The sequence below is a fragment of the Drosophila biarmipes genome, chromosome 3R (assembly GCF_025231255.1).
Source record: "Drosophila biarmipes strain raj3 chromosome 3R, RU_DBia_V1.1, whole genome shotgun sequence".
Lineage (NCBI taxonomy): Eukaryota > Metazoa > Arthropoda > Insecta > Diptera > Drosophilidae > Drosophila > Drosophila biarmipes.
Genome location: NC_066616.1, coordinates 4,132,379 through 4,153,661, shown reverse-complemented (window position 1 = coordinate 4,153,661; position 21,283 = coordinate 4,132,379). Strand labels below are relative to the sequence as shown.

The following is a 21,283-nucleotide window of genomic DNA, read 5'->3' as shown; positions in this document are numbered from 1 at the left end:
CAATAAATCCTAAAACTACTGATAATAATAAGTTCTACATTCATGGTTAGTTCTTTCATGGACAGATTTCTAAAAATTTAAAATTAAAGGCAAACTTTTCAACCGAATTGTGTCCGCCCGGATTATTATATCAGGTATTTTCGAATATACCATACGCCTTTGTTATTCTTCCTTAAACCTTTATAAAAACAACAACAAAACTATGAATGTAGATCCTAGAATTTGTGCGTTCGCTTATTGGCTTTAATGTATTAACAAGAATGCTGTTTTTCCTTGGCTAGTTCCCACTAGGTGCTCCGACCAGGTACCAGGCATTCCTGGCCTTGACCGCCGTGTTCCGCACTAGTCTCTTGGGATCATCCAAGGCGGCAGCCAGGGACAAGGTAACATCCACTTTGTGGGGCAACAGGACGAAGGTTGGGTACTTGGTAATATCGTAGAGCAACTGCAGAGCCGCAATACGAACTTGCTGTAAGAAGAAAAATAAACTTTTAGGTAATCCTAATTTAAACAAATTGTACCAAAAGTAAAGAATTGGTTTCAAGACTTGTCAGGGTTTATAAATCCTAAAAATCATTTACCATAGTGTGCTGAGCTTTGTATTTTGATAGCTCCAGGCAGCTGGGTATGAGTTGGGCCAAGTGCGCCTGGAAGTACGCGTCCTGCTGCGCCACAAACTTTTCACATATGCCCAGTGCGATGCACAGCGACTGCGCCTCGTTGTGCTCCTCTAGGCTCTTGAAGAGCATCGGGCCCAGCTGCTCTATATTTAGCTTGATTACTGCCTGCGGCGTGGCTTTCAGTACGTAAACGAAAGCTTTCAGGTGGTGCACACAGTAGTTCGCCAGCTTGCTGCCCATCTTGCCCATGATTGTGTGGAAGAGCTTCTGCTTGTAGAGAAACTTAACTACGGGCAAGTCCAGTTCCGGGTATTCGGCGGCAATGATGTCGAATCCTAAGGCTGCGGCAGTGCTCAAAGTGGGATGCTTTAGCAGATCAGAAAGCTGATAAAAAAGTAAAAATATTAATAATTTTCATAAGTGGCCCATTGAAGTTCTAATTTAAAAGTACTTACATCTCCAACAATGTCGGCAGCCTCGTCGAACCCTGCGACCACTAACCCTTTCGCCACCCAGGCCAGAATCTCCACTGCCCGCACATCGCCCTTCTTGATAGCCGTCTTAAGCTGTTCAGTGATCTTCTTGACCTTCCCCAAGTTGGCTGGATTGCTCTCCATTTTGTTGACCATGCTGCAAAGCAGGTGGTGCGCGATCACGCGCAACTGTTCGTTCTCGGTGTTGAGAGAGAGCTGGGTTAAATCGGTCAGAAGCCGCTCAAAGTGATCATCTAGAGTTAGGTCCTTATGCAGGTAGCCGAGCAAGCCCTTGGTAATGTACAAGTCCGCAGACTGATTTAGGTTGAGTTGAGGAAGGTACTCGCTGACAATCGCACTTTGTTCTGACAGGGGGAGTTGCTGCGTGATACGACTTAATGCCCCCGCAATCTGCTCCAGAGACTGCAGTGACAGACCCTCCATATGTTGGCCCAGCTCAATCAGCTTGTGCAACAGATTGGACTCCTGCTGCAAATCTACGACAAAGCGCTTATCTTCCAGAAGTAGCAGTTTGTTTAACGCTTCTAGAGCTAGCAAGCGGACGGGCTCAGCGGTTGTGTCCTTAAACGTCTGTGTCATAACCAAATCTAAAATGCGCTGAGTAAATGCCATTTGAGGCAGCAGGGGCAAAAGATTGGAGTATATCTTCCGCTTGACAAAGTTGGAGAAGATTTCGAAGTTTCGCACGCAGACTTCAATAAAGTTCGACTGCACTTCCACTGGCTGCAGGGCTCCGAGACTGACTGTGAGTGTGGTGAAGTCCAGGTCGATGGACGGATGACTAATGAGCTGAACCAGCGCTTTGTAGACTAAAGCCCTTTGTTTTTCGCTAAGGACGGTAGCACTTTCGTTAAGCACAGAAAGTGCCGCCTTTTGAAGCTCCAAGTCCTCTTGCTTGGCGTCGAAATCGTCCTGTTCGATTAGTCTTAAAGAGGCAATCACATCATCCTGCAGGGATTCACATATCGTAGTGTCCAGTTTCTGAAGAGAATCACGCAATGCGGACAGTTTATACACCTGGCTTACTATGTGATATATCTTGATCCGCAGATCAGATCCTGCGTCTGTGGCCTGCAACTTTAGCAGGAAGCTGTTAAGGATTTTGTCCGCGGCATAGGGGGCGTCTCCCGACACACAAACCAGGGCAATCCCGGTGGCGGGATGATAAAGGCGTTGATTAACATCACTAAGATGCGGCAGGATTACGCCCAGGATAGAGCTCTGGTAGCTATGACTGATATCGGGTAAGTGGGAAGCTCTCTCCAGGAGTGCAGACAAAGCCTTAAGCGCGGCCTTTAGGATATCCTCGTTGTCGTTTCCGGGAAAGGTCTCTGTTTTCAGAGCTTGCCAAATCTGATCGAAATGTGGCTCCAAAACTGAGGGAGGGAATTTCAAGGCAGCTTGGTGCTGTTCCAAAAATACAAATTAGTATCGATACTAGTTTTAAAGTCTATGTTTGTCTTGCCAGCAATTCTATGGAGTCCAATTTGGCTACCAGCAACTCACTCTCCAGCTTTTCTATTGCCAGCACCACTGTGCCCTCTGCAAACTCGTTGTTGGCCACCAGGCAGTTGGTCAGCTTCACAGCCAATTCATCGCGGGTTATGGCATCCGGATCCTGCTTGCTGGGATTAAAGTCGATTGGAAAGTAGCATGCAAAGATCTCGAACATCTCCTCCGCCAAATGCAGCAACGGATACGTGGATAAGAATTCGGGCATGAAGGTGAAAATTATGTCAAGGTTGCGGGGGTCACGCTCGCCGTCAATAGAATTGATCAGGCCGTAGAGAAAATCGCCAGCCATCGTCTGGAGCTCTATAAAGAACCATAATTTTTTTAGACCATAACTTCCAAAATTTTAAACATCAACAATATTTGCTTTTGAATCCATTAAATACAATAGATTTTATAAAAATATATGTATTAAATAAATAAAAAATAATTAATAAAAAAATATTAAATCAGGTTATATGAGTTTTTTGCTATTGAAAATACTTTTTGGAAATTACCAGTTATACTCAAATAACTTTATTATTTGCTGTAAATTAATACAGATAAATGTAATCTAAATTTATTTAAGTAACATGTATTTTTATCGCGTTGCGTTTGACATCGTCTGACATCTAAATAATTATATTTATGTATATATTATATATAGAAAATTTAATGAATATAACATGATTTCAAAGCACGCACAAGATTGCTAGCCCGTTATAAAATGGTAACCCTCAGTTACTCATGAAAAATATTTTTTTAATATATTTCTTGCTAGTTTATTAAGATTAAGTTGTATAGAGGTATTAACTTGTCATCAAAATTTTTGACATAGACTACTGTGAACGTTTCAAGGCCCTAGCTTTAGATTGAGCGAATATAACTGAAGGTTAAACTATCTGGCCGACAAAGAAGCTAGCTTCGATTTTTAATGATGATCGAAGAAATACTCTAGGACAGACTCTGCTTCTGTGCAAAATAAAGTATTGATCAAAATAATAAAATTATTAATTGCAAATAATGGTAAGATAACCAAGGCAGCGAAAAACAAGATATAACCGATGCTCACCCTCTTTGAAGTTGAGCGTCAGGTACTGGAAGATGTGGAACAGCTTGGTGCGGTCGCCCCTCGTCTGCGACTGGCAGGTGGTGTACTCGAAAAAGGACCGCAGGATCTGGGGAACCAGAGCGCGTGGCAGAGCTTTCATGTGGACCAGAGCGCCAATGCCGTCGATGATGGCCGGCATTACGTTGTGGTGGTCACGCAGCCGATCCATGTAGAAGGTGCTGAGGAACTCCAGCTGGCGCTCCTCGAGGAGGTCCTGGGGCAGGGCGACTAGCACGGCGGACAGTAGGTTGGTTCCGGCCACCCGCTCCTCCGTGTCTGGCGAGGACAGGGCGAAGCCCAGCTCCTCGGCCAGTGCGGATATTTCATAGGCCTTGGAGGACAGATCTGGAGAAAACAAAGAAAATCTCAGTGAGAAGGATCGAACTGTCGCAGATGCGGGTGGAAACCTGCCCTTGGCTATCTGTGTGGCGGCCTTCAGCAGCTTCTGGTCGCTCTTCAGAGCCTTCTCAAGGGTGGCTCGCGTGGGCGTTGTCATTTCAGGCGCCGTCGCTTGCGTGGTGTCTAAATTTAATATGTGTTTAAGCACGTTAAGCCGAAATGTTAAGAACCGATATCCGATGACTTGCCGTACTGGCCTTATCTATAGATCAGCGTTGCCGGACTGGTGATTGTACAGATGTCGCATTGGACTTGGCGTTAAATCTAGCTATTAAAAGCGACATACCATTGCCCTAAGCATTGGGGTGTACCTATCTATTTTTTTGAAAAATAAGACATACGTTTGGAAAATATTTATGAATTTTAATTTATAATTTCGGTAATTTAGTAATTTAGTAATTTGGCATTTAGTGGTTAATTATTGATATAATATGGATTGAGTTAAAAAAGAGTGTTCGTTCAAGTTCAGCTCAGAGATTTCATTTGTCATCTCTTGTTTATTAAAGTCACTTTCATAACAACTGTATATTGGAAAAAATGACCAAACTTCCATACTCTTAAATTGATTTTTAACCACAAATGTTCGTCTCTTTATAACACTTGTACCGCTTATGGGAGAAACAGTCGTTTTTGCAGGAGCCACTATCTCTTTAAACGACTTTTTTAAATCAATACTTGAAATACACCTGCGATCGCAAACAAAAAAAGGCCGTCAAAGTGTACCCACTGCTCAAAGACTTTTACACAAAACTCATTGTTGACAAATTGCTGAAAACGAAGTCTGTAGGCAACAGCTGATAAGCAGCTGACCAAACTTCAACAGTTTGAATTTCTTGTTTATTTTGTACATTTCTGCAGCCCTGAAAATATCGATAGCCGCCGACTGTTGCACGCCCCAAACGCAACAGGGTGGCCGAGTGGCCGGGCCGATATATCGATGTCCCGCCCATCGCCAGCCCACGCACATCACAAGTATTACAAACACAGCAGCGCATCAGTTTATTTTAGCTACCGCAGCGCCTTTAAGTCTGAACTAAATAAGTTTCGCATTATTTTTGCGCTTGGAACGCCGCGTAACAAAGCTAGTACACTAATGTCCATAACCGTAAGTCGCCCGCCGAGCGATTCGCGCAGTTGCTGCTGCTGTGGCTGCGGCCGCGAGACGTCAGCGTTGTTGTTGCTGCAGCTGCAGACGCCCCCACGTAGCTGGAAATAAGAAGCGAAAATGTGGTCGAGTGCCGAATGCGAAGTGCAGTCTGCGTCTCCAGGGGCTTGCACTTAACTCGAAGTCTAATTAAATCGCATTAATTTGCCCCATTGTGCGCCCCTGTGCCTGTGTGTGCGTGCCGCTGAAACCTGAGCTCCGTGTGCGTGTGTGCGAGCGTTAATTTGTTGTTGTTTCATTTATTTTGTGTTTTTTGCATACGGCGATTCGAGTCGAAAGAATTGTTCAAAGCCAACAAGGTCGGGCTCCTTATTTGGCTCAAAATAATTTCATACATTTTCCAATCGGCGTCTTGGCCTACGTCCCGCCTTGGAAGCGGAATTGGAAATGGGAGCGCATTGCGTTTAATTTTGGTGACTGCTGGCGGCTGTGCGCCTTATAATTTATAATTAGCAACGCACTTGGGTCGTTGCCACTGGCATCCACTATTGCCATTTTCGCCTCATTTGCCCACTCGGGACTCCTCGTTCTCTGGGCTCACTTTCCTTTTTCCGCCTGCAAGGCGAGCGAGTGACGAAGTCGCTTCCGTTCTATTGTTCCCCTTCCCACCTGACTCACCCGAAACGCACGGAGAAACGCACGCACTCGAACGCTTTAAGTGGAACTAATCTCTGTCTCTCGTTTTGGCCACAATGACGACAACCTGTTCCGATCTTCCGATGTTGTGACCGCCAGTTACTGCGAGGTGGCAAGCAAAAGACAACCACTTGCGTAGGAATGACCGTAATGGCCAAGACTACGATCGAAGAAATATGCGAGAATGCCAAATTAGCGCGGGACATGGCTCTGACGGGTAACTACGACTCGGCCTGCATCTACTACGAGGGCCTGCAGGGGCTACTCGCCCGCCAGCTCAAGGCCACCGCGGATCCGCTGCGCAAGGGCAAGTGGAGCATGGTAAGATGATCCGCACCACTATCCTTCCGAATCACTCCCAGACAACCCCTCCCTCCCATTTTTGAAAGCGGGACAATAGCACTTAGTCTTTTCATATGGTCAGAGCTATAAATAGTCGACTTGCTTCTTTAGAAACGATGGTAAAATTAGGTACCGGATGAAAAATTGTATAAGCAATTGATTGAGATAAGTAGGTATAACCTTAAACCAAGTGGTCAAATTATAAAACTTACTCGGCTCATCTGTGTATCACCAAAATCTAGTGAGACATGCTTACACAGATCTTAAGTAAGAAAGCAAGCACATAATCTGTTGATAAACTGGCTTAGATGTCATTATTTCGTAGCTTTCTAACTTGAAGTATCCGTTAACATAATAATAAGGAACGCTTCAGTGAAATGTCCCAACTCATTAGATACCCGATATTAACCTGCAAAAAGATATGCTAACATGATTTAAAAGTTGTCAGACTTTTTCAAAACGGCTTTGCAAGACGGTTATTGATATTTTTATACCCAATACCCTAGTAAAAATGTACACTAGATTTGTCGTTGAGTATGTAACAGCTGGAATTCGGCGATTCTGACCCTATAACGGATCAGGATCACTAGCCGTGTCCATCTGTCCATCCGTATGAACACAGAGATCTCAGAGATCTATAAATTGAGATTTGGCATGAAGATTCTTGAGCTTCTTGTCCAGCGCACGTTTGTTTCAGCAGGGTGCCACGCCCACTCTACCGCCCTGAAACGCCCTTAGCTGCGTATCGGGCATCTGATAGTTAATGGTCAATAGTCAGTTCACAAATGTTGATAATCTTAAATTATATTATCACTCCCAAATTTAACTAACTTGTTATCAACTCACAGATCAACCAGCAGATAAGCCAGGAGCACGCCAAGATCAAGGCCATCCAGCGAACCCTGCAAGACATCTCGCTGGACCTGCAGAGCACCAAATTCGCCCACAAGCTTCGTCACCAGCTCGGCGCGGAGAGCACCAGCAGCAAAGACCCATCCGCGTGGTTTAAGCCGGACCCCGACATTTGGACGCCCCCGCCGAAGGATCCCGATGTGTGGGGTCCTCCGAAACCTCCACCCACCACACAGGCCGTGGGCCGACGCGCCGCACCGAACAACCGCCGCACTGCTCCGGCCTCTCAGAACAGCCGCCCCAGCAGCACAATCCCACAGAGCACTGCCCGGAACGGTCCTGCCTCGACACGCAACTCCAGAAACTCGACGTCCGCCGCAGCACCGAACAGTGGAGCACGCATGACCAACGGCCGGGCTGGCGGACGGAAGCTGTCCACGTCGAACAACAACGAGGCTAGGGAAGACGACTCCAACACTGCAGGCAGCAATGGTGGGGGAGCCGGTGGCGAAGGAGAGAGTGGCGACCAGCAGGCCGCCCAGGAGGAGGAGCGCAAGTTCCAGCCAAACAATCACATAGAAGCAGAGCTAGTCGACATTCTTGGTAAGTGGCATGTGTGTGCCTAAAGGTTTATCGTGCTTGGTTGACATGGTTTCAAAAAAATGTGTGCAGCATAGAGGCATATCTGCAAAGTAATATATGTAAACTTGTGCTTTCTTTCAAATTATTTTAAAATTGGTTAGATAAGTTGTATATGAATGAAAATTGTTAGCATTTAAACGTTTTTTGTGGATAACGTAGCGCCCGGAAGTGCTGTTATAGTTTGTGTTATTACAGAATTTGAGAAATACAGCTGGTAAAACGTTTCACGTTAAACTTGACCGATCTAACTCGATAATAAAAACCCCTCTCTGTCTCTTGCCAGAACGTGATATTCTTCAAAAGGACCCTAAAGTGCGCTGGAGCGACATTGCCGACCTACACGACGCTAAGCGGCTGCTGGAGGAGGCCGTCGTGCTGCCCATGCTCATGCCGGACTATTTCAAGGTGCGTCACTCCCGCTGTTTGTTTGCTCTGAATCACATTTTGCCGAAGGCTTATCTACGTTGGGTGTTGGGTCAACAAACGCGCTGTGTTTCAGTGCTGCGTTTGTTGGGCCCAGGGCCCTGTACATTTGATCAACTGTTGAGCTTCTATAAAATGCAAATATAGCTCTATCACTTTTAAGTGTGCTAATTTTAATTCACTGTCTAAACAGGATGCAGGGCCTAAAAAGTTTCCATTGTTAAAATTAAGTTGATTATGAATTAATTTTTATGTTTGTTATCTTATCCGCAAATGTGCGCGGTAAAATTTGTATCAATCCATAATGGGACTGTCACACAAACTTGTTTGTATTATCACTGCCGAGATTATATAGTTTTTAAATATAAAAATACAAAATAATACTTTCCTGGGATCAGAAACACGTAGCTAAAATGTTTTCGCCTTTAAATGGATGGAGTAGAGAGAAAACTTAAGAATAGTGCAAATTGTATGCATTCATGTTAAATTGCAATCCAAATGGTTTTTTTTAAATTAATTTATTTAATTATTTTAAAACATTCGATATTTTTTATTACCTCTCCAAAATGACCAGGTTTAATTTAATAAATTCATTCCTTAGAGTCTACGAATTTGTTCTGCTTACGAAAACCAGCTCGGGACCATTTATTTACCAGCAGAAAGGTTCCGCGTTTTGCGGGGGCGAAAGGTGACGAGGCCGAACAAACAAAGTTATCTAGTTGGTCATCTTTGAAGTCAAAAGAATCGGTGAATTTTCTGTTAATCATCTTATAACAAAATACCTTCAATTAGTTCGCAGCTCATGAAATGAATGTATATTTATATTTCACAGGCAAGAAAGCTGTATCCCTATTGCTTAAAAGAAGACAGTCCAGAACAAGATTTTGTCTCAAATCAAGATTTTGTTATCAAACAAAATTAAAATGAAATATTAATCAAAGTTGTATCTCTTTTCCATAACCAGGGTATCCGGCGACCATGGAAGGGTGTGCTAATGGTAGGTCCTCCCGGCACAGGCAAGACAATGCTCGCCAAGGCGGTGGCAACCGAATGCGGAACGACATTCTTCAACGTGAGCTCGGCTACGCTCACATCCAAGTACCGCGGAGAGTCGGAAAAGATGGTGCGACTGCTGTTTGAGATGGCGCGGTTCTATGCGCCCAGTACAATCTTCATCGACGAGATTGACTCCCTGTGCTCGCGTAGAGGGTCGGAATCGGAGCACGAGGCCTCGCGACGCGTCAAGTCAGAGCTGCTGGTCCAAATGGACGGCGTGGGTGGAGGGGAGGAACAGGCCAAGGTTGTGATGGTGCTGGCCGCTACAAACTTTCCCTGGGATATCGATGAGGCGTTGCGGCGCCGGTTGGAGAAGCGCATTTACATCCCACTGCCATCGGACGAAGGTCGTGAGGCGCTGCTGAAAATCAACCTGCGCGAGGTCAAGGTGGATGATAGTGTCGATCTGACCTATGTAGCCAACGAGCTAAAGGGATACTCCGGAGCCGACATCACAAACGTGTGCAGGTGGGCTGATTAATATTTTTATATTACACTATTCTTACCTAAAATACTTTCTTGGGATTTCCAGGGAAGCCAGTATGATGTCGATGCGACGGAAGATCGCCGGCCTTACACCAGAGCAAATTCGACAGTTGGCTACTGAGGAAGTGGACTTGCCCGTGTCGAACAATGACTTCAAAGAGGCCATGGGTCGCTGCAACAAGAGCGTGTCCCGCGCGGACCTGGACAAGTACGAGAAGTGGATGAAGGAGTTCGGATCGTCATGATGGCGTTGCCCACAAGAATGGCTAGCAATTGTAGGAATATATTTTTGAGTAGCCTTAAATACGCGCTTACGTCATTAAGCTTTTAAAGTGAAAACCGAACCGATCCAAGCCAAACGGAAGAGTTGAACATATTTTATATATAACATTTTGCATATAACAATACAACGTATATATTTACATATATACATTGGACCGGAGGCCGTTGGAATTATAAAAGACTAACCGTTCTCAAAGAGGAAACACAAATGCAACACTGAAATTGAATCGAAATCGAGATATAGGCAATATGTTAATAGATATACATAACAAACTCCCACACACTCCATGAAGCACAATCCTTCCAACTAATCGTTATCCCACAATCACAATCTATATGCAGTAAGAAACCGCTTTAATCGCCGCCTAGCCTTGGCCCCATACTCCCATAATATGCACACTCCAAGCCGTTTTATTTTTATCCAAAAGTTTATTTTTAACAAGAAATGTTCACTGTCTAATATTAATGTTAATTTTCGCTTAATTTATACATAAACATATATCATAGTTTAGTGCAGGCAGAGATGTAGAGCACCTCAAATGTTAATTTTAAAACAGGCAGAACGTTCCCTCTGATTTGCAATTAACCCACTGTAATCAGAAGAAGAAACTGAAGCAATATGTACTTAAAGTGAGGATTCTGAAATTTTAAACAATAAACACAGTTTTTAACTATAAGATACGTTTTGTGAATTATTTGGGTGCCTTCCGCAAAGAGTGTACAATAAAATTACGCAAGCTTAAGGTACTCTTATATTCCATTGATAGATGCGTCGTTATAAAATGTAAGAAATGATTGCAAGACCTTGCTGATGTTGCTGACCGATGGATGAATCACGCACTTCCCGTACACATGGGTATTTCCGTTGTATGGAATTTACGTTAAATAAATAGTTAAAGATCTCAGTAAATGTATTTCACAGGTCAACTGATCAGAACAAGTGTCCTTTATGTCAATGACCAAATAACGACAGTTAAATGAATTTATGTATAAGGAGTAAAACTTAGGCGAGCCTGAAAAATGCAAGCACATTTCTTTGTTGAAAGCACCCTTTTGCTTATCGCACTAAACATATATATGAAACTCGCCTGCTGCAGCTTGATGCGCCATGGCAGTAAGTGCGCTTGAACAACGGCCGAGATCTCAGTAGGGTCTTGACGGCGGTGGCATGGGCATCATGGGGCCCATAATGGGGTAAGGAGCTGAGCCACCGGCCGAGGGATAGAATGCACCGGAGGTCACGTTTCCGTAGGCTGGGTGAGAGGCGGTTGGCGGGCCTTGGCGTTGTTTCCGCATAAGGTCCTGCATCTTCTCGGCCTTGAGGCGACGTAGGTGCATGGTCCGCCTGCAAGCGAGGAACTCCTCTAGGAAGGGCTCCACCCCGAGATCGCTGTCGTTGAATTTCTTGACCATCTCCTCGGTCTGCTCCTCGCTTTCGGAGGCGGCCGTCTGCAGCAGAGCCAGCGCCGTTTCTGGGCCCACGCCACCCGACTTCTCCTTGAGCTCGGCCAGCTTCTCCTGGACAGATGAGCACCGGGTGCGTCCCTCCTCTGAGAGCTCCGCCAGACGACCGCGCAGCTCGATGATTTGAGGCTCTCGCTCGATGTTGCGTTCCGCTCGACTCCGGTTGTCCTCAAAAACGCTAGTCTTCTGAGTTCGCAGCACCTGAAGAACTTCGTCGACCTTCTCGTCCAGCTTGTCGTCGTTGTTCAGCAGCTCCTTCAGCTCCTCCGAGCCCATCGGCGCGATGGAGGCCTGCAGTTGGTTAAGGTATTCCTGGTACATCTTCTCCGTGCCCTTGTCGACTTCCCACCGTTTTAATTTTGCGACTTTAATTTCAATGACTATTACTTAGTAGAGCTGGGCTAAGCACTCGCGGTGGTATCGATATATCGAGTATTACACTTGCAAACACTCGGGGTCCCGATAGTAGCGCTAGCGCTAAAATAGTCTGTTCAGACAGAGGATGTACTGCAGCATCGGCGAAGCTTCCAAAGAAAAAACCAAAACTTTTCTAGGCGTTATTTTCTTTGACCGATAACGAACATGTCTACCCTTGTGGCATCCGGAATAGCCTATAACCGGAGTTCGTAGTCAAATAATACACCTCGCTTCGGTCAATGGAAAGTTAATCGGAAAGGAGGGATTGAGAGAAGGATAACTTCTATAAACCCAAATAAAAGTCGTACGAAGCCATCATTGCCAGAATTTCAACCATACAAACCCAGCTATTTTCTGTGGTCACACCTATCTGTGTGAGATGGGGTCAGAAAGAGGCCATAGAGACCTGCGAACGAGATATTCATCCTCTTAAATGTGTTAATTGTGGTGTGTCTACCAGCAGACAGTAAGACGTCGAGGAAATCTTCCATCCCAGGGTAACGCTCTTCCCCAACAACCTCTACAAACCTCCCTTCCAAAACAATCAGCAATGGAAATGACAACAAATGTATCTGCGATCTGAAGAACAACTGTCTGACAAAATAATTCAGATGATGATGTCAATGATGTCCCTTATAGCCAACCTCTTACCCCAAGTAGCGCCAGGATCTGCACAAGCAGCCGCTGGTCTCCGCTCTGCCCTTACAGCCCAACCATGGGTCAAATTGGACTCAACATCGGTGTGTGGAACGCCGACGCCCAACAAGTCAGTCGAGAATGAGCTTTTTGTAAAGCAAACTGACCAAGGGGAAATAGTCATTGCGTCTATATATTGTTCTCCAAATGCACCTCTCACAGCTGAACACTATGAATAGCTTCTTTGTGAGCTTGGGCTGAGTTTTATAATTGCAGGGGACTGGAATGCGCATCATCGTCTCTGGGGATGTTACACTCACATCTCATACACAGGTTCTCGCTACCGGAGGGCTTACACATTACCCGTACAGCCAATTGTTAAACTAAGCTCGGACCACATCCCATTAATAATCAAGTGCAGTGTTTTAGCTAGTAAGCTTTCCCGCTAGACGTGCCTCCTGCCCCAGAACGCAGATATCCCACAATCTTAGGAAGCGATTAATGGCTGGTGAAGTAGACGATGCAACTGAAGTGTTTGTGCGAAGTATGCTGCTGAATCATTAACCTGCGGCCAAAGACCAAATAGCCCATATACTGCACCTCATGTCCTTTCAAAACCTGAGGTCCTGGATTTGGTGAGGCTTAAAAGGACATTACGTCGCAGATAAGCGTTCTAGAGACCGTGCTGACAAAAGAGAATATCGTCACGCTGACGACGATCTGAGCAAACTTTAGCTTAGAACCAAGAGCTAATACTTTGCTGATATGCTCCGCAATTTCAATCTCTGGAGGGCAAGAAGGGATATTAAACGACAGCCCTCTCGCCGAATTCCAATAATCGGAATGGAATCGGAAGGGTGTTTCCAGCCATCAAATCTTGCTAGGCCTGAAGACGTGGATAATACCATAGCATTCGTATATGGCCCCTTCTCGGCAATCGAACCTATCCCACAGGATGAGTCCGGAAGAAGTCTGTCTTCAATTCGCAAGCTGCAACGCAGTAAGGCTCCGGGTTTCGACCGGATCGACAGCAGAATTGCCAGGGCGTTACCTAGGAAAGGTATACTATTTCAAGTTCTCCTTTCAACTCCATGTTACCTATCCTCTATTTTTCCACACCACTGTGTGATGTGATATCGATGATACACAAGCCAGGAAAACCGGAAAACCTCGTTGCATCCTACCCACCCAAAAAGTTCCTGCCCACCTTCTCTAAAATATTCCTTAGTAGAATGATGGGAGTAGAGCCATGGAACCACGGAGCCCCAGAGCAAGCACATTGGCAACGCAGCACATCCTTGGAGCTTTAGAAAACAAGCAGCACAGTTCAGCAGTCTTCCTTGACGTCAAAGAAGCTTTTAACCGCGTTTGGCTCGATGGCTTGCTGTTTAATCTGAAGACTCTCCAACCCAATATCTTCTCCTGAAATCGTATCTCTTAGACCGAAATTTTATGGTAGATGTGAGAGGCGAAAGATCATCTATCAGATGCATGCAGACCCAAAGAGTGCCTTGGTGTGTAAGGAACGAGGTCCTAGCTTGCGATCTTGACATCCCCGCGGTGCGAGAGCAGGTCAGCATGCACTCTAGCCGTTGCAATGACCGTCTAGTAGCCCACACCAACCACCTAGCTGGGTCCTGGAAAACCCAAATACGAGAAGCAGACTGAAGCGTCGGCACCTAGGCGATCTTGGGTACGGGGAACCCGAGCCTTGAGACAATAATGTAGCACTGTGTCTGTTAAAAATTTGTTAACTTTCTTATTTCTGTTAAGTTTCATGTAATTTTTTCCTTTGTTGTTTCCATGCGTTTTATAACCATTAAGTTGGCTGATCAACGATAAATAAATGTATTTTGATAACTGTTATACCGCAGATAAAAGGTAAATGTAAGCATGAAAACCATAGTTATTTACTGTAAGACAGTATTAATGAGTTCCTAAGCATTATGAACAGAAAACATAATTTTTAGTTAAGCTTTTATACTCGTATTGTTATAGCTTAAACTTAAATTGGATTCGCCAAAAAAAGCTTTTAACCCAGAAACACAAAAAAATTCGATAATTAAGATACACTTTCTTAATATATAAATATTGTTTTTGTTGTAATTTAAGAACATTTTACCTGACTAAAAATATGTTTAAATAGCGCTAGGCCACGTTGCATATCGACATTTATTTAAAGTTAAGAACACCTATTTTATTTTTTTTTTTCGTTCTTAGGCTAAGAAATATTTTTAAGCTGACCATGTTTTATTCCTCAGTGTAGAATAAATGAAACCTATTTGTGAAAGCGGGTTTAAAGGTACGCATGAATCTTAAAAGCTTTATTTTTTATTAAAGCTATAACAAGATGACTTTCAGTGATAGACTGTTGATTACAAGTTTGGGAGACTGGTTTGGGGGGCAGCTCCATTTATTAGAGGTTTGGCCAGCGTAGTAAATCGTCTACTGAATTGATCCCTCACCACCTCGGGTGTAACTGTGGAGGCGGCGTCCAGATACTGCACCACTCTAATTTGGCCTCTATCAAGCACGGGAATCTGACGATGTCGAAGCCCCGGGAGGAGAATTTGGCAATGAACCATGGTCAGTCCCAGGAGTCCAAACAGTATCGGCAAGTGCAGCTTCATAATTCAGTTCAGTTGATGCAGCTGAATACTTGCGAACGTCTTGTATCCCAACATTTTATACTTATCCAGGTAATACAGGAAGTCTAAAAGCCGGGGTTACTGATCTGCCTCAGAGAACGAACTCCAATTGCTTCACCGCGAAAGCTCAGCTTTATTCAACCAGTCCCGCAACATTAATATTTCAAGCAACTGGATTTGTTATTATGGTGAACTCGCTCACATTTAGACATTTCAATTTTATATAATGTTGAAAAAACATACAGTGAATTTGTAAATAAGTTTTTGAATTTTAATTAGCTGTTTATTAGCTGGCTGATATCATAGTAATTTAGTAGTACGTAGGAATAGTAATCGACGAAACTACCTTGTGTTTTTCGGTAAACATTCAAAACAACCACTTTTAAGATTATATCTTTAGTGTTTTTTAACAGATAACCTCCTACGCTTGGAAATAACATTTTTTTTAATTAGTTACCTACCAATTATACTATTGGGAATGTTCTTTTTTTTTTTGTATTTTTAAGAATTTCGAATAATATTAATTACATTTAAAAAATTTTTTTTAGTTAATAAAGAAATCCATTATTCTTACAGGAATTCATTTAAAACCTTAAATAGTTTTATTGGAACTCATTTTATAGGAATTCATTAAAAAGTAAATATCTTGATTGAAAATTTGAGTAAAACACCCCTTGCTTTTTATAGGAAAACTGGAAACTTTAATATTTAATTACAAGAGAACCATGTTTGTTCTGTTTGCATGGAAACATATAAGAAACTGCGGTCCATCGAAGATATATTTTTTGCAAGTTTCGGGTGAAAGTCCCTTATTATAGAGTATTGCCGAAAAATTTTACAGGTATAAGGAAACGTTTCCGACCCTATAAACTATATACATATACATATTCTAGATCAGGAACAATAGCCGAGTCCATCTAGTCATTTCTGCCTGTTCGTCCGTATGAACGCTGAGATCTCGAAAACTATAAGAGGTGTGTTCGAAAACTGACGTTTCAAATGTCCTCTTTACTTTACTTTACTCTTCCATTTGAGCTAAAGGTATAAAAACCTCAGGTATTCGGACATCGAAGTTATTGTTTTAGGCGGGCAATGTCTGGGGGAAATAGAAAAATAAATTTTTAGTTCACTACCTTATTACGAATTTTTCACATTCACCTGTATAACAAAAAATTGACATTTGACAACCAATCAGAGCTGGTCGAAAATTAAGCTATAACCATTTCGACCGCGCAATTATTGGACATTTTTTTTAGTTTTTAATATTTTAGCAATTTAACAGTTTTAGGAATAATCTTCAGTTACCTGATGATGATAGCCTTTAGGCGATAACACCATTTGAATTTAATAGTTGCAATTGATGGTCGCCGTGGTACATCGATGTTTTCCACTGCTTAAATATCGATGCGTCGTGTTTCCCACCTCTAATTTAAGCTTCGACTTTGGCCGGTTGCGTTTTCCATATATATAGAACAAATACGTCGGCTCACAGCTCAGCAGACGGAATTAATAGCCAGCGATACAGACGACCAAGCTTTTCGCTACACAGTTCACAGCACATAAAACCCTTCTAACCCCGGAAGGCAATACTACCTGATAACGAGTCTTTGGAAACGACATCCGGTGAAATGTCCGCGGACCGACTGGATGTGATTATCTTTGGGGCCAGTGGCTTCACCGGCAAGTACACGGTTTTCGAGGCAGTCACCGTGCTCAGCGGCCTGCGGTGGGGAATCGCGGGCAGGAACCGCGAGAAACTGGAGGCCGTGCTGAAGGAGATGGGCGCTAAAGCCAAAAAGGACCTCTCGCAGATTCCCATTTTCATCGCGGACGTCAACAACGAGGCTTCCCTGCTGGAGATGGCCAAGAAGTGCCGGATTGTGGTGAACACAGCGGGTCCCTATCGGTTCCACGGCGAGAAGGTCGTGAAGGCCTGTATCGAATCGGGCACTAACCATGTGGACGTTAGCGGAGAGCCACAGTACATGGAGACCATGCAGCTGAAGTACGACCAGCGCGCCAAGGAGAAGGGCGTGTACGTGGTCAGCGCCTGTGGCTTCGACTCGATTCCTGCCGACATGGGAGTCATCTTTGTGGAAAAGAACTTTGACGGGGTCGTGAACTCCGTGGAGACTTTCCTGGAGAGCGGGATCAAAGAGGGCGGAAGCGGCGGAGGCAGTGCTGGCCTAAACTACGGAACCTGGGAAAGTGCCGTCTATGGGCTAGCCCACTCGGACGAGCTTCGCGGCATCCGGCAGCAGCTCTTCCCCCAGAGACTTCCCAAGTTTTTTCCCGTCCTCCGACCAAGGCCCTTGGTCTTCCGCGCCAAAGAGGTGGATAAAGTGTGCCTGCCCTTCCCCGGCTCCGATCGCTCGGTGGTGATGAGGTCCCAGCGCTTTCTCTACGAGCAGGACAAGAAAAGACCTGTGCAAATGCAGGCCTACGTAGGATTCCCATCCTGGCTAGCTGCTGGTGCTGTGATCCTATTCGCCAGCATCTTCGGTCTGCTTTCCAAGTTCCAGTTGGGCCGAACGCTGCTCCTTAAGTACCCTGGCATATTTTCTGGAGGATTGGCATCGCGATCCGGACCAAGTGAGGAGTCAATGGAACGCACCTATTTCAGGATGACTTTCAAGGCCACCGGCTGGCCCAAAGGCGATCGCCTGGCCGAAAGTTCAGACCAGTACACCGATCCTCCGACCAAGACGTTAATGGTGCGTGTGTCGGGTATGAATCCTGGATATGGAGCCACTTGCGTGGCCTTGCTGTCCACGGCGTTGACCATTCTTCGCGAGCCCGAAAAGATGCCCAACAACGGCGGAGTTCTGGCTCCAGCTGCCGCTTTTTCCAAAACCAGCCTCATAAGCGAGTTGGAGAAACACGATCATGGCATTAAGTTCGAGATTCTGGCCAATAAGTGAACTTCAGGCCGAACCGAAACCAACGGCTCTCTTTTAACCGCCGCCTGCGTTTTTTGCACTGTTTAAACATTACTTATATAAGCACTTATTAAATTCACTAACGCAGTCGATAAACTCGTTGTTAATGTGTACCTTTACAATATTTGCTGATTTCAAAGTTCAAGAACTATCAATACATCGAGCTTCGGAAGGGCGAAACAGGTTATGGTAATTTTGCTTAGAAAATTGTATTTTTTGCAAAACTGGGAGAGAGGGGAGAGGAGATCTCTGACCGCTAGAAATAAGTACAATCTGAGTTAGAATCACTGATTGCGAGTCGCATATAGGCAGGTCCAAGCTAATTATTAGCTCAGTTGAAAAGGTAGCGATCAAGTGTTATGCGATTATAATATTTTAGGAGGATAAATTGTGTTAGTGAAAGTTGTTTAGCAAATGATAATTAGGTCTTCAAATAGTGGTTTAAATGTTTTAATAGTAAATTATGAAGTTTAAAAAGTGCATTTTACTAACATCCGCTAAAAAACTAATCATTTCATCTATTATGGACTCCACTGTTTCCGTCCGGGAAGAACTTAAATTTTGGCAAACAAACTTTATATTGCAACTGTAAAATGCTTTGCATCACTTGATAAGTAGGTTAAAGGTCTGGTTGGGAGCATATATCTGGAGAGGGTTTGCGGCGTAGATGGTCACCGGTAGGTTCCACACCATTGTCTCCACGGGCAACTCGGATGGTGCCTTCAACTCGCCAAACTCAGGGTTTGGGATGCCAAAGTCCATCAACGTGGTGGTTACAAACTCAAAATGCAATCGCCAACGGACGTCGACAAGATCGGTGCGGAATGTGGGTGTCACGTGCAGCGGAATCGGCACTACCACCTGGGTCTGCAGTGTAGCGTAGCACACCTGGTGAGAGGTGGAAATGGTAGTCAGTTTGCCAGTTGGTTCAGGGACATCCTTGTCCCGTGAACTTCCCGATGTGGCCGATTTGTGGAGGCTATCAGCAACTACTCCGCTAGCTATGCTGGCCATATCAAAGGATTTAATCGACGATATATCATCCCCCGTGGACAATTGGGATTGGAGCTGATGATTCTGCACAGTCTGCGGTCGGATAGAAAGCTCCTGCTGCTGCAGCTTCACCGAGAACTGGACGCAGCGTACCTGGAGGGGTGCGATAAAGTTCGATGTATTTTAGACATGATTTCGACATTCAAGAACTAGAGCTACATTGTTCTTGTTCCCTACAATTTCAGACTTTTATACATTCTAAGGTCTTCTCTAATTCACTAACCTTGCGGGGGCTAACACCGGGACCAAAGTCTAGGCTGCCCACGATGTCCTCGCCAAGTTTGTAGGCTGGTTTGAATAAACAAAAACGACCAACGAATCCACGTTTGTTCGAAATGCGATAGAACTTGGGTGCTCGACGAGCTGTCACGTTCTAAAAGACACAAATTAGTCGCCATTAAAATAAATTATATGTGGTCTGCATTGCAATGTATCATTAAGAAACAGAGTTCTTGTCTAAAGAAAGGGACTATAACATGTTTGGTTGTAACCAACCTTAAGATGGTGCCACGATATTTCCAGTTCACTAATCTCACGCTTCTCCAGGAACGGATTAGTGGGTGCCAGCTCCTCGTTGGTCTCCACAGTTACAGGCAGCTCATCCGGACGGGAAATTATGGGAATGGGCAACACCCGTATGGGGACGGTCAGAGTCTGAACCTTGGACTTGACCCGCTGCGTAGCAATGGTGATCTTGTAGAAGTACCGAATGTTGTGCCCTCTGTAGGTTGGTGGACCATCGCGCGGAATGAACTCATTAAAAAAATCTGAAAAATAACGTTTGTTTATACAAATATCCTTGATACAACTTCGAATTGAGCGATAGTCAAACAAATAAATTTATGACTTAATTAATTAATTCCTTAATTCAGATAGTTGTGACAGTCCTCTGTCAAAGATTAATATCGGGTTTTGTTACGTTCGCATGGCTCTCTTAAATACTAAGGAGACGGAAAGGTATCGGTTAAGTTAATATTGACTTGTGGTTTGCGGAAATAAGGTGGTATATGTTTCCTTTTGTGTGTTGGCATAGCGTCGAGATTCAGACTTCTTGAAGTTAAAGCCAACAAAACCTTGAGTTTGGCCAAAATAAAATAGGTCGTATGAGGGACCAACATTCAAATACATGGGCTGGCCTTCAGTCACATTCTTGAGCATCTGGAATAGTTTACTTACACATCTTGGTCTCTCCAGGTTGGAGGCGGAGGTCGCAGAAGAGGATCTTGGGCTTGGTGGCCACAATCACTTCGCCCGGTGCCTGGGTCACCGCATCCAGGGCTGTTCGCCCGATCATCTCCGTGAGTTCCGTGGCCTTGTCACTGGTGGATGTGGAGTAGCTGGTTTTCCGGTAACAGTGCAGCTGCGCTGAAGCCCAGGCCAGGTTTTCCTGACTGCTGAGCAAATAACCGAGCTCAATTAAAGAAGTAAACAACTTTCGAGCTCACCTTGCTTCGTTGGCATTTCTGTTTTGGGATGTGGGGTGCTCATCCGCGAATGTTTTGTGGGTGAACTCGATTAGGCACTCTACTCTCTCGCCCGTGGCGTAGATGGCCGAGTCCGCCCGCACCAGTTTGGCCTTTATTTCAATCATTTATTTACGTTTTCCAATGGGAACATTTTACATTAGAGGTGGAAGTGCTGACACCAAAGACACCGATGGTCAAAACATCGGCAACATCGATGTATGGCAGTATCGATGTTTTTTTTAGTCCAATTATAGGCTTTTTCCATTGCCACTTCTGTTCACATTTTGAGTGCGCATGGTTCCACTACACTACGTGCACTGCGGGACTAATTTTTTTGTCCGCCAGTGCGCCGACGAACAGACGGTCCAGGCACTCGACGTCCCCCAAAAAAGTGTACGTACACCACTCGGAAGACAGTTCCGGGGATGTTCATGATGGCCACGATCATGACTTTCCAGTCCTTGTGCTGTGACCCGGTTGCAACGTTCGCCAAGAGGAATTTCTACGGGTTCCCCAGGAACTCCTCAAAGCTTTCATAGTTTTCGAGATCTGAGTGTTCATACGGACAGAGAGACGAACATGGCCACAACGACTCAGCTTGTGATCCAGGTCTAGAATATACATATATACTTTATAGGGTTTGATACGCCTCATTTTGTTA

At 44.6% G+C, this 21,283-nt stretch overlaps 6 protein-coding genes across 8 annotated transcripts; 2 read left to right on the top strand and 4 right to left on the bottom strand.

Moving 5' to 3' along the window:
* Positions 1–201: 201 nt before the first annotated feature.
* Positions 202–4,323, bottom strand: LOC108032889 (MMS19 nucleotide excision repair protein). The gene is made up of 6 exons (XM_017106924.3): positions 4,128–4,323; positions 3,678–4,061; positions 2,580–2,929; positions 1,076–2,521; positions 582–1,004; positions 202–469 (listed from the first exon to the last, which is right to left on the bottom strand). The coding sequence occupies exons 1-6, from the start codon at positions 4,210–4,212 to the stop codon at positions 278–280; spliced, it is 2,880 nt and encodes a 959-aa protein (XP_016962413.1). The 5' UTR covers positions 4,213–4,323; the 3' UTR covers positions 202–277.
* A 744-nt stretch (positions 4,324–5,067) lies between these two features.
* On the top strand, positions 5,068–10,676 carry LOC108032892 (katanin p60 ATPase-containing subunit A-like 1). 2 transcript variants are annotated; one of them, XM_017106928.3, is made up of 6 exons: positions 5,068–5,220; positions 6,016–6,237; positions 7,107–7,713; positions 8,036–8,157; positions 9,140–9,699; positions 9,764–10,676. In XM_017106928.3, exons 1-6 carry the CDS (start codon positions 5,209–5,211, stop codon positions 9,960–9,962), a joined length of 1,722 nt encoding a protein of 573 aa, XP_016962417.1. In that variant the 5' UTR covers positions 5,068–5,208; the 3' UTR covers positions 9,963–10,676. The 2 variants fall into 2 exon arrangements, with proteins under 2 accessions (XP_016962417.1, XP_050745198.1); XM_050889241.1 differs by lacking the exons at positions 9,140–9,699; positions 9,764–10,676 and adding an exon at positions 8,777–9,089.
* Positions 10,409–11,883, bottom strand: LOC108032893 (vacuolar protein sorting-associated protein 37C). The gene is made up of 2 exons (XM_017106929.3): positions 11,088–11,883; positions 10,409–10,638 (listed from the first exon to the last, which is right to left on the bottom strand). Exon 1 carries the CDS (start codon positions 11,782–11,784, stop codon positions 11,143–11,145), a length of 642 nt encoding a protein of 213 aa, XP_016962418.1. The 5' UTR covers positions 11,785–11,883; the 3' UTR covers positions 10,409–10,638; positions 11,088–11,142.
* Positions 11,884–14,584: 2,701 nt separating this feature from the next.
* On the bottom strand, positions 14,585–15,193 carry LOC108032883 (uncharacterized). Its single transcript, XM_050889245.1, has one exon. The coding sequence runs from the start codon at positions 15,144–15,146 to the stop codon at positions 14,892–14,894; it is 255 nt and encodes an 84-aa protein (XP_050745202.1). The 5' UTR covers positions 15,147–15,193; the 3' UTR covers positions 14,585–14,891.
* Positions 15,194–16,586: 1,393 nt separating this feature from the next.
* On the top strand, positions 16,587–18,199 carry LOC108032925 (saccharopine dehydrogenase-like oxidoreductase). The gene has a single exon (XM_017106994.3). The coding sequence runs from the start codon at positions 16,793–16,795 to the stop codon at positions 18,083–18,085; it is 1,293 nt and encodes a 430-aa protein (XP_016962483.1). The 5' UTR covers positions 16,587–16,792; the 3' UTR covers positions 18,086–18,199.
* Positions 18,200–18,537: 338 nt separating this feature from the next.
* LOC108032924 (RAB6A-GEF complex partner protein 2) lies at positions 18,538–20,800 on the bottom strand. 2 transcript variants are annotated; one of them, XM_017106992.2, is made up of 5 exons: positions 20,602–20,800; positions 20,333–20,550; positions 19,652–19,923; positions 19,380–19,529; positions 18,538–19,249 (listed from the first exon to the last, which is right to left on the bottom strand). In XM_017106992.2, exons 1-5 carry the CDS (start codon positions 20,745–20,747, stop codon positions 18,707–18,709), a joined length of 1,329 nt encoding a protein of 442 aa, XP_016962481.1. In that variant the 5' UTR covers positions 20,748–20,800; the 3' UTR covers positions 18,538–18,706. The 2 variants fall into 2 exon arrangements, with proteins under 2 accessions (XP_016962481.1, XP_016962482.1); XM_017106993.3 differs by having other exon boundaries at positions 20,333–20,547; positions 20,602–20,799.
* Between the last annotated feature and the right edge of the window lie 483 nt (positions 20,801–21,283).

What these genes read in the sequence shown, in the direction of transcription:
- LOC108032889 (XM_017106924.3), bottom strand. Translation starts at nt 4,212, where the DNA reads ATGACAACGCCCACGCGAGCCACCCTTGAGAAGGCTCTGAAGAGCGAC. An exon ending in GACGCTCAACTTCAAAGAGG is followed by an intron (nt 2,930 to 3,677) that starts GTGAGCATCGGT and finishes GGTTCTTTATAG; the next exon opens with AGCTCCAGACGATGGCTGGC. An exon ending in CTGCCGACATTGTTGGAGAT is followed by an intron (nt 1,005 to 1,075) that starts GTAAGTACTTTT and finishes CTTTTTTATCAG; the next exon opens with CTTTCTGATCTGCTAAAGCA.
- LOC108032892 (XM_017106928.3), top strand. An exon ending in GCAAGGGCAAGTGGAGCATG is followed by an intron (nt 6,238 to 7,106) that starts GTAAGATGATCC and finishes ATCAACTCACAG; the next exon opens with ATCAACCAGCAGATAAGCCA. An exon ending in AGAGCTAGTCGACATTCTTG is followed by an intron (nt 7,714 to 8,035) that starts GTAAGTGGCATG and finishes GTCTCTTGCCAG; the next exon opens with AACGTGATATTCTTCAAAAG.
- LOC108032893 (XM_017106929.3), bottom strand. Translation starts at nt 11,784, where the DNA reads ATGTACCAGGAATACCTTAACCAACTGCAGGCCTCCATCGCGCCGATG.
- LOC108032883 (XM_050889245.1), bottom strand. Translation starts at nt 15,146, where the DNA reads ATGAAGCTGCACTTGCCGATACTGTTTGGACTCCTGGGACTGACCATG.
- LOC108032925 (XM_017106994.3), top strand. Translation starts at nt 16,793, where the DNA reads ATGTCCGCGGACCGACTGGATGTGATTATCTTTGGGGCCAGTGGCTTC.
- LOC108032924 (XM_017106992.2), bottom strand. Translation starts at nt 20,747, where the DNA reads ATGATTGAAATAAAGGCCAAACTGGTGCGGGCGGACTCGGCCATCTAC. An exon ending in AGAAATGCCAACGAAGCAAG is followed by an intron (nt 20,551 to 20,601) that starts GTGAGCTCGAAA and finishes TTATTTGCTCAG; the next exon opens with CAGTCAGGAAAACCTGGCCT. An exon ending in CCGGTGTTAGCCCCCGCAAG is followed by an intron (nt 19,250 to 19,379) that starts GTTAGTGAATTA and finishes GCACCCCTCCAG; the next exon opens with GTACGCTGCGTCCAGTTCTC.